Source organism: Gadus morhua, chromosome 22 (assembly GCF_902167405.1).
Source record: "Gadus morhua chromosome 22, gadMor3.0, whole genome shotgun sequence".
NCBI lineage: Eukaryota > Metazoa > Chordata > Actinopteri > Gadiformes > Gadidae > Gadus > Gadus morhua.
In genome coordinates, this window is record NC_044069.1 from 2,823,804 (window position 1) to 2,833,948 (window position 10,145).

General features: G+C 50.8%; 1 protein-coding gene across 1 annotated transcript in view; it reads left to right on the plus strand.

The window, feature by feature from the left end:
- LOC115536030 (chitin synthase chs-1) overlaps window positions 1–4,754 on the plus strand; it is a 16,612-nt gene extending 11,858 nt beyond the window's left edge. The window contains exons 15-21 of the mRNA XM_030347686.1: window positions 1–166; window positions 663–697; window positions 1,246–1,313; window positions 1,953–2,063; window positions 2,468–2,682; window positions 3,766–3,829; window positions 3,938–4,754. The exon at window positions 1–166 is cut by the window's left edge and continues 183 nt beyond it. Coding sequence (XP_030203546.1) covers window positions 1–166; window positions 663–697; window positions 1,246–1,313; window positions 1,953–2,063; window positions 2,468–2,682; window positions 3,766–3,829; window positions 3,938–4,033 — 755 coding nt within the window. The 3' untranslated portion in view covers window positions 4,034–4,754. The remainder of the gene's footprint in view (window positions 167–662; window positions 698–1,245; window positions 1,314–1,952; window positions 2,064–2,467; window positions 2,683–3,765; window positions 3,830–3,937) is intronic.
- The last annotated feature ends 5,391 nt before the right edge of the window (window positions 4,755–10,145 follow it).

Below are 10,145 nucleotides of genomic sequence, written 5' to 3' on the forward strand. Positions count from 1 at the left end.
CAGGACCCCAGAACACCATCGTGGGGGCTGGACCCCAGAACACCGTCGTGGGGGCAGGACCCCAGAACACCGTCGTGGGGGCTGGACCCCAGAACACCATCGTGGAGCGCCAACCTGAGATCAGCAGTGTGGGAGTGCAGACGAGCCCCCAGAGTTCACTAAGGAGGTCGGTACCGAGGTGGAAGCACAGAGACTGCGAGGCTAGAGCTCCAGCTGCTAGAGTTACACGTTGAGCTGCAAGGTTAGAGCTCCAGCTGCTAGCCTACAGGTTTATCTACTAGCCTACAGGTTTATCTGCTAGCCTACAGGTTTATCTGCTAGCCTACAGGTTTATCTGCTAGCCTACAGGTTTATCTGCTAGCCTCCAGGTTTATCTGCTAGCCTACAGGTTTGGCTGCTGGAGATACACGTTGAGCTGGTAGGCTAAAGGTTTAGCTGGTAGGCTAGAGGTTTATCTGCTAGCCTACAGGTTTAGCTGCTAGGCTACAGGTTTATCTGCTAGGCTTCAGGTTTAGATGCTAGGCTACACGATGAGCTGCTCGGCTACAGGTTTAGCTAGACCCTCTGTACACTGGTGTGTGAGTGTGTCTGTAACACTCTACACTGGTGTGTGTGCTGTGTGTCTGTACTTCTTGCTGAGTGTTGTTGTTCTTCTCTTTCAGAAGAGGGAGCCCTCTGTCTCCCGTTCGCCGACAAGGTAAGAGGGTTGTTCAATGGTAGCTTGTTCTTCACCCTCTCTCTCTCTCTCTCTCTCTCTCTCTCTCTCTCTCTCTCTCTCTCTCCCCCTCTCTCTCTCTCTCTCTCTCTCTCTCTCTCTCCCCCCCCTCTCTCTCTCTCTCTCTCTCTCTCTCTCTCTCTCTCTCTCTCTCTCTCTCTCTCTCTCTCTCTCTCTCTCTCTCTCTCTCTCTCTCTCTCTCTCCCCCTTTCTCTCTCTCTCTCTCTCTCTCTCTCTCTCTCTCTCTCTCTCTCGCTCTCGCTCTCTCTCTCTCTCTCTCTCTCTCTCTCTCTCTCTCCCCCTTCCTTCCTTCCTTTCTCTCTGCTTACAATAGGATAATAAACAGCATATATAATACAAGTGATGCACAACATAAGAAAAACCAAAACATTTCTCTCGCTCTCTCTCTCTCTCTCTCTCTCTCTCTCTCTCTCTCTCTCTCTCTCTCTCTCTCTCTCTCTCTCTCTCTCTCTCTCTCTCTCTCTCTCTCTCTCTCTCTCTGCGTCTCTCACCCTCTTTCTTCTCTCCAGATTGGATCGATCGTCTCCGGGTCCTGTCAGGAGTACGGGTCTCCTTCCTCGAGGACAGTCTGGAGGAGGTCTGTAGACCTACTCTCCTAACTCAGTAGGACTGCTGGATCAGTTCTGCTGTAACTCAGTAGGACTGCTGGACCAGAGGTTCTGCTGTAACTCAGTAGGACTGCTGGACCAGAGGTTCTGCTGTAACTCAGTAGGGCTGCTGGACCAGAGGTTCTGCTACACCCAGTAGGAATGCTGGACCAGAGGTTCTGCTGTAACTCAGTAGGACTGCTGGATCAGTTCTGCTGTAACTCAGTAGGACTGCTGGACCAGAGGTTCTGCTGTAACTCAGTAGGACTGCTGGACCAGAGGTTCTGCTGTAACTCAGTAGGGCTGCTGGACCAGAGGTTCTGCTGTAACTCAGTAGGGCTGCTGGACCAGAGGTTCTGCTGTAACTCAGTAGGACTGCTGGATCAGTTCTGCTGCAACTCAGTAGGACTCCTGGACCAGAGGTTCTGCTGTAACTCAGTAGGACTGCTGGATCAGTTCTTCTGTAACTCAGTAGGGCTGCTGGACCAGAGGTTCTTTAGTAACACAGTAGGACATCATAGGAATATGATGATATGATCGCCGGTGGTTGGACCAGATGGCTGTATGTGGGGCCCTAGGTTAGTGTGGAAGAGGCTGATAATCAGATGATGTTCTCTTCTCCTCTGAAGCACGAGACCCAGTTCTGGAACGATCTGACGGAGAGGTACCTGAAACCATTCCCAGATGACGAGGACAAGAAGAGGGAGACCATCAAGAGTCTGAGAGAGCTGAGGAACATGGTGAGGGCCCTGTGTGTGTGTGTGTGTGTGTGTGTGTGTGTGTGTGTGTGTGTGTGTGTGTGTGTGTGTGTGTGTGTGTGTGTGTGTGTGTGTGTGTGTTTGTGTGTGTGTTTGTGTGTGACAGCATACTGATGTGTGTCTGTGTGTGTGTGTGTGTCTGTGTGTGTGTGATTATGTGTGTGTGTGGGTTTGTGATGATGTGTGTTGATGATGATGAGGATGTCTATGCGTTTAGTGACTGATGACGATGAGGATGTGTTTGTGTGCGTGTGGCTATGTGATGATTTGTGTTGATGATGCTGCTGATGATGTGTGTGTATTGATGGGTGTGTGTGGTGTGTGACACGATGATGATGATGATGATGATGATGATGATGTGTGTGTGTGTGTGTGTGTGCGCCCAGGCCACCTTCATCTACTTCTTCGCCAACCTGCTGTGGCTGGTGGCGACCTTCACCCTGCAGCTGCTGAAGGGCGCGCTCAGCATCCGCATCCCCAAGTACGACAACAGCCTGACCTTCACCGGAGACTACATCCTGGTGGAGCCCGTCACCTTCATGTTCCTCTTCACCTTCGTCCTGCTCGTCGTGCTGCAGTTCCTCACCATGCTGTTCCACCGGTGAGACCTCCCCCCCCCCCCACTCTGTCTCACCCTCTCACTCTGTCTCACCCTTCACTCCGTCTCACCCCTCAATCTCTCTAATCCTCGACCCTCACACTCTCTAGTCCTCACCCCTCAATCTCTAATCCTAGTCCTCACTCCCTCTAGTCCTCACTCCTCACTCTCTCTAATCCTAGTCCTCACTCTCTCTAATCCTAGTCCTCACTCTCTCTAATCCTAGTCCTCACTCCTCACTCTCTCTAATCCTAGTCCTCACTCTCTCTAATCCTAGTCCTCACTCTCTCTAATCCTAGTCCTCACTCCTCACTCTCTCTAATCCTAGTCCTCACTCTCTCTAATCCTAGTCCTCACTCTCTCTAATCCTAGTCCTCACTCTCTCTAATCCTAGTCCTCACTCTCTCTAATCCTAGTCCTCACTCTCTCTAATCCTAGTCCTCACTCTCTCTAATCCTAGTCCTCACTCCTCACTCTCTCTAATCCTAGTCCTCACTCTCTCTAATCCTAGTCCTCACTCTCTTTAATCCTAGTCCTCACTCTCTCTAATCCTAGTCCTCACTCTCTCTAATCCTAGTCCTCACTCCTCACTCTCTCTAATCCTAGTCCTCACTCTCTCTAATCCTAGTCCTCACTCCTCACTCTCTCTAATCCTAGTCCTCACTCTCTCTAATCCTAGTCCTCACTCCTCACTCTCTCTAATCCTAGTCCTCACTCTCTCTAATCCTAGTCCTCACTCTCTCTAATCCTAGTCCTCACTCTCTCTAATCCTAGTCCTCACTCTCTCTAATCCTAGTCCTCACTCCTCACTCTCTCTAATCCTAGTCCTCACTCTCTCTAATCCTAGTCCTCACTCTCTCTAATCCTAGTCCTCACTCTCTCTAATCCTAGTCCTCACTCCTCACTCTCTCTAATCCTAGTCCTCACTCGCTCTAATCCTTACCCCTCACACTCTCCCTAACCGTAACCTAGAGATCCTGTGTGTTGCGTTGGATTGTTGGGGTTGATGACCTTTGACATTGTGATGCGTGTGTGTGTGTGTGTGTGTGTGTGTGTGTGTGTGTGTGTGTGTGTGTGTGTGTCCAGGACCTACACCCTGATTCACTTCATCGGCTACGTCAACACAGAGATGAAGAAAGGCCATATACAGGTAGGCAGAGCCCTGTTTCAAACCGCCCGTCCAGCACACTGGCAGTAGCCGCTGTTGCTATGGTGACTGCGGTCCTATTGGCTGACTGGTTTGTGCTTGTTGACGCAGAGCTCCGACAGATTTGAAAACAGCTGGAGTCCGGAGGCCTGGGTCAACGAGGACGAGCTGTACAGCGTCAGCCAGGCCGGGGGTACCATGGTGTGAGGACCCCCGGTTCCAGAAGACCCCCCCCCCCCCACTGGTTCCAATCCTGTGAACTCTGAATCAAGCACACATGTACTTTATCAAGCCCCCCCTCACTTATTTAAAATTATTATTGTGAATTATGATCATATTGCTTTGCTGAAATCTTTCTGTAGCCTCTAATATGTCCACCGAGCAAAGGTCAGAGTCGAGGGAAACCATTACAGGTTCCTCATGAGGTCATGATGACACGCGCTCACACACGCACGCATTCAGATACACAAAAGAGCCATTCGCAGAACACAACACACTCAGGCCACCGTAGGGGTGGTGTGGTAGAAAGAGTGTCTTTAAATTGTGTACTTACATTCTCCGATATATCGGTCTGATTTATTTTCTCGCACTGTGCGATCGCCTCGCCTCAACAACAAGACACAGCTCAACAAACAAGCCCATCATCGAAGTCCCTTGTTCGGTATTGCCCTTTTTACCCCTGGGTCCCCCCCCCCCGCGCGGGGCCGCTGTGATGTGATTGGCTCCCAAGGTCGACGGGACCCCATACCGACGTTGTGAATGTGACCTTTGACCTCAGCAGACCCTATATTCTGTTGAGAGCCGCCGAATGTATTAGTTATTAATCTTTATTTAAAGGAGCCTTTAAATTTAATGTAAAACAATGTATTTTATGTTTAGGTTTTATTTAACTTATGTAAATGTGACATTAAACATTGACACTATATGACTGTGTTCTTCGTGTGTGTGTGTGTGTGTGTGTGTGTGTGTGTGTGTGTGTGGGAGGTCCCTGAACGCAGATGGGTGGGGGGGGGGGGTGGATCCGGCGCTGCGTTTTAATATCCATCCGTCTCGGAGGTCCGAGGACGTTGCCTAGCGACACGCACAAACACGCCCCTTTTCCTCGGACGGCGAACTCGCCATCTCGGTTGAACTCAGTGTTGACCGAGCAAAATTCCGAGACAGAATTCAAGATGGCTGCGTCCATGACTTGAAGTATGAACTGTTTTCATTGTGCTTGGGCTGCTTCGGTGGTTTAAATGGTAATTTCAATCACTCGTATTACTGCAATACCTTACTGCGTCCGTATCTCTGCCTATGGCCTATAGCCTACCTATTTTGGAGCGCCTGGTCCTCTGCCAATGCTACCGCGACAACAGCTTTCCGGGTGGCGTCCATTTTTTCCTCCAACGACCGAGCGAAATAATAAAACGCTTGAAGTGTGGGCGTCAGATCAGAGATCCGAGTCGGTTCGCAGAGAATACTCAAACGCACCATTAGTACGGGGGTTGGAGGTATTGGAACAAAACAAATACACTGCCTACTGTGCCGATGGACGATGTCATCGTCCGTCCCGTCGTGTTGACCGACTGACATCACGATGGAGGACCGCCATCGTGATGCCACGCCCCCCCCCCTGTCAGACACAAACTAATCCTAGTCTCCTCTATGGTTAACCTACATAGTTTGCAGGGATTGCTCTGTAAATTAAATAGAGAATATAACTAAAGCATATGCATGCTATTTTAAATAAGGTTGCTTACAGCTCCACTGCCCTTCCTCCTCTTGGAAAATCAGACCACAACCTCATCCACCTGCAGCCCCTGTATAAGCCCCAAGTCCAGTGGCTACCTGTGACCACCAGGACTGTGAGGAGATGGTCACAGGAGACCGATGAAGCTTTGCAGGGCTGCTTTGAACTAACATACTGGGAGTTGCTCTGGGATTCACATGGAGAGGACCTTGATGATCTCACGGACTGCATAACCGGGTATATCAACTTCTGTGTGGACAGTGTTGTTCCCACAGTGACTGTACGCTGTTTCCCCAATAACAAGCCGTGGGTCACCAGAGACATCAAGGTCCTGCTGAATGAGAAGAAGAGGGCCTTCAGAGATAGGGACAGGGAGCAGATGAGGCGGGTACAGAGGAGGCTTAAGGAGAGGATCCAACAGGGTAAGGACAGCTACAGGATGAAGCTGGAGCGCAAACTCCAGCAGAACAACCTGAAGGACGTGTGGAGCGGCATGAGGAGCATCACTGGCTACAAACCATCGGGCAGCCAAACAATAGGAGGTGGTACTGAACGAGCCAACGAGTTGAACCTGTTTTTCAATAGGTTTGATGAGAGGGCTCCGGACTACCCCTCCCCCAGCTACTCTACAACCATCCACCTCCAAACCTCCAGCCCTGCTGCCCACCCTCCATTCCTTCCTGACTACACCCTGCCTGTTCTCTCCCCCCCCACCATCACCTCTCCCCACCCCCTTCAACACACACGGCAGACAGACCTGAGGAAGGAGCTGTGCAGACTCCACCCAGGCAAGGCAGCAGGACCCGACGGTGTCAGCCCAAGGGTCCTCAAAACATGTGCAACCCAGCTGAGTGGAGTTCTGCAGCACATCTTCAACCTGAGCCTGAGTCTGGAGAGGGTCCCTGTACTGTGGAAGACATCCTGCCTGGTACCTGTACCGAAGAAGGCGCGTCCCAGCATCCTCAACGACTACAGACCGGTGGCACTGACGTCTCACCTGATGAAGTCCCCGGAGAGGCTGGTCCTGTCACTTCTTCGGCCCTTGGCCAGCTCATCATTGGACCCTCTTCAGTTTGCTTACCAGCCGAGACTAGGTGTGGAGGACGCCGTCATCTTCCTGCGGCACCGTCCCTGCGCCCACCTGGACAGTCCGGGAAGCACTGTGAGAATCCTGTTCTTGGACTTCTCCAGTGCGTTCAACACCATCCGGCCTGCTCTGCTGGGGAGTAAGCTGACGGCGATGCAGGTGGACCCTCCCCTGGTCTCCTGGATCACAGACTATTTGACAGGTCGACCGCAGTATGTCAGACTGCAGGACGGTGTGTCTGATACTGTGGTCAGCAGCACTGGGGGCTCCTCAGGGAACTGTTCTTTCCCCCTTTCTGTTCTCCCTGTACACCTCGGACTTTCAGTTCCTCTCTGAGTCCTGCCACATGCAGAAGTTTGCGGAAGACTCTGCAATTGTTGGCTGTGTTAGTGAGGGGAAGGAGGAGGAGTACAGGAGCGTTGTGGACTCCTTTATCGAGTGGTGTGCAACTAACCATCTGCTTATCAACCCCACCAAGACTAAGGAGCTGGTGGTGGATTTCCGCAGGAGGAAATCTGCCCCTACACCCATCTCCATCAACGGTGTGACTGTGGATGTTCTCCAGGATTACAAATACCTTGGAGTATTCCTGGATAACAAACTGGACTGGGCCAAGAACACCGAGACTGTTTACAAGAAGGGCCAGAGTCAACTCTATTTCTGGAGGGAGCTCCGGTCATTCAAAGTATGTAACATCATGCTGAGGATGTTCTACCAGTCGATGATAGCCAGTGCCATCTTTTTTGCAGTTGTGTGCTGGGGCAGCAGGCTGAGGGCAGCAGATGCCAGGAAGATCAGTAGGATCATCAGGAAGGCTGGCTCCATCCTGGGGGTCCAGCTGGACTCTTTAGTGGTGGTGACTGAGAGGAGGATGCTGTGTATACTGCACAGTGTCCTGGTCAACAATGCTCACCCTCTCCACCAGGTGCTGACCTCGAGCAGAAGCACCTTCAGCAACAGACTCATTCTCCCCCGATGTAACACAGAACTGTGGCCATCAGACTGTTTAACGCATCTACCTCCGGCTGCAGAAGGGACCGTGGAGACACTATGCCCTGAGACCGATGTCACTTTATTTATTTATTTATTTTTACCCAATTTATTTATTTTTACCCAATTTATTTTTACCCAATTTTCAATTTTCACTTCATCACTTTAGTTAATTTATGCTGCCAACAATTGCTGCTATAATATTTATCACTTTACCACTTTTACCACTAATACCACTTTTATCCAATCGCTCCTTTTCACTTATTTAGTTTGTACTTATTTTATTTCCATCTATTTTTTCTATTTTATCTATTTTGACTCTAACCCTGTATTACTTTCCCACCTTTGTATTGTAACTGTTGCACAGTAAATTCCCTCGGGATAAATAAAGCATCTTGAATCTTGAATCTTTGACTGAGACGTGACGTGTTAGTCTTCCGTGATCTGATCGCATTTCTCGAGCCGGATTACACAGTGCCATATCGCCAAACTAAGGGTGCACTCACACTAGGCCATCTGGCCGTGGCCGTTGGCCGTTTTCACACCTAACCGTGCTCAAATGGCCCCATTGTTCTCTGGCCTTCACTCACACTAGGCCATCTGGCCGTGGCCGTTGGCCGTCGCAGCTGTGGCCTGGCCACGGAAGGCTCTTGTACATACGTCATCACGTCGTAACACGTCATCACCAAGCGTCCGCTGCATGGACCATAATAAAGTCTGCTGCCAGTCAGAGTTTTAACAACAATGGACAACAACACAGAGAACACACCAACAGTTGAACGGCTTGACGCGATGTTTACCGTTTAATGGGAAAGAACGCTCGTCGCCTTTATTATGTCCGTGGTCGTCGCATTGACTATACGTCATCCAGCTCAGGTTGCGTAGCCGTGCATGTGCGCGTGTCGGCTCATTAGCATCTGTACCGTAGCGGCCCGTACCGTAGCAGCACACCTCTCTCAAGTGGCCAAATTGGCCCGGCCTGGCCAGACTGGCCACACTCACACTGGCAGATTTGAGCACGGTTAGGTGCTAAAACGGCCACGGCCACGGCCAGATGGCCTAGTGTGAGTGCACCCTATGACTGCGGCTGGAGAACATGTACAGCAAAGCAGCAGCCTCCCGCCGTGAGATCCTGTCGGAAAAAAGTTGCCGTCACCAACGATGCTTGGAGCCTTGGACAGCATTGATTACGGAGTCGTAGGCCTACGTGACGTGACGTCTTTAATGACCGGGCTTGATTCAGAGCATATATTTCTAACATACCGTGTTCATTTTGGAACGGAAAACCTAGGTTTACCGCAAACCCTGGGTTAATTTACCCGGTTATGTGATAAAACCGGCTTTGTGGAACACCCCTCACTGCTGGGGCCTGTACTACGAAGCTCGATTAGAGGGTTAGCGAGGTATGTTGAGCTGAAAGCCTGGGTTAGCTGTACCACGAAAGTCGATCCCTTTAAGCGTCGCTGTATCACCATGGTGACTAATGGTGCGTTTGAGTATTCTCTGCGAACCGACTCGGATCTCGGATCTGACGCCGCGCCCACACTTCAAGCGTTTTATTATTTTGCTCGGTCGTTGGAGGAAAACATGGACGCCACCCGGAAAGCTGTTGTTGCGGTAGCATTGGCAGAGGACCAGGCGATCCAATATAAGTAGGCTATAGGCCATAGGCAGAGATACGGACGCAGTAAGGTATTGCAGTAATACGGAATTTTGCCCGGTCACCACTGAGTTCAACCGAGATGGCGAGTTCGCCGTCCGAGGAAAAGGGGTGTGTTTGTGCGTGTCGCTAGGCAACGTCCTCGGACCTCCGAGACGGATGGATATTAAAATGCAGCATTATGCTCGCAACCAAACCTGGTCGGGAGCAGCTTTTCAGTATGCTGCGTTTTAATATCCATCCGTCTCGGAGGTCCGAGGACGTTGCCTAGCAACACGCACAAACACGCCCCTTTTCCCTCGGACGGCGACCTCGCCACCTCGGTTGAACTCAGTGGTGACCGGGCAAAATTCCGAGACAGAATTCAAGATGGCTGCGCCCGGTGTGACTTGAAGCATGAACTGTTTTCATTGTGCTTGTACATGCATACATAAAGACACAAACACCAATCCACACGCACACACTAATCCACACCAACACACACACAAACACACCCTCCCATACACACACACACGCACGCACACACACACACACACACACACACACACACACACACACACACACACACACACACACACACACACACACACACACACACACACACTTCAACAGCAACACACACACAAACGCACACACACACGCACATCCAGCCACACACATCCACCCATCCACTACAACAACACACACACACACACACACACACACACACACACATACAAACACACCCACCCACCCACCCACACACACACACACACACACACACACACACACACACACACACACACACACACACACACACACACACACACACACACACACACACACACACACACACACACACACATGTTTC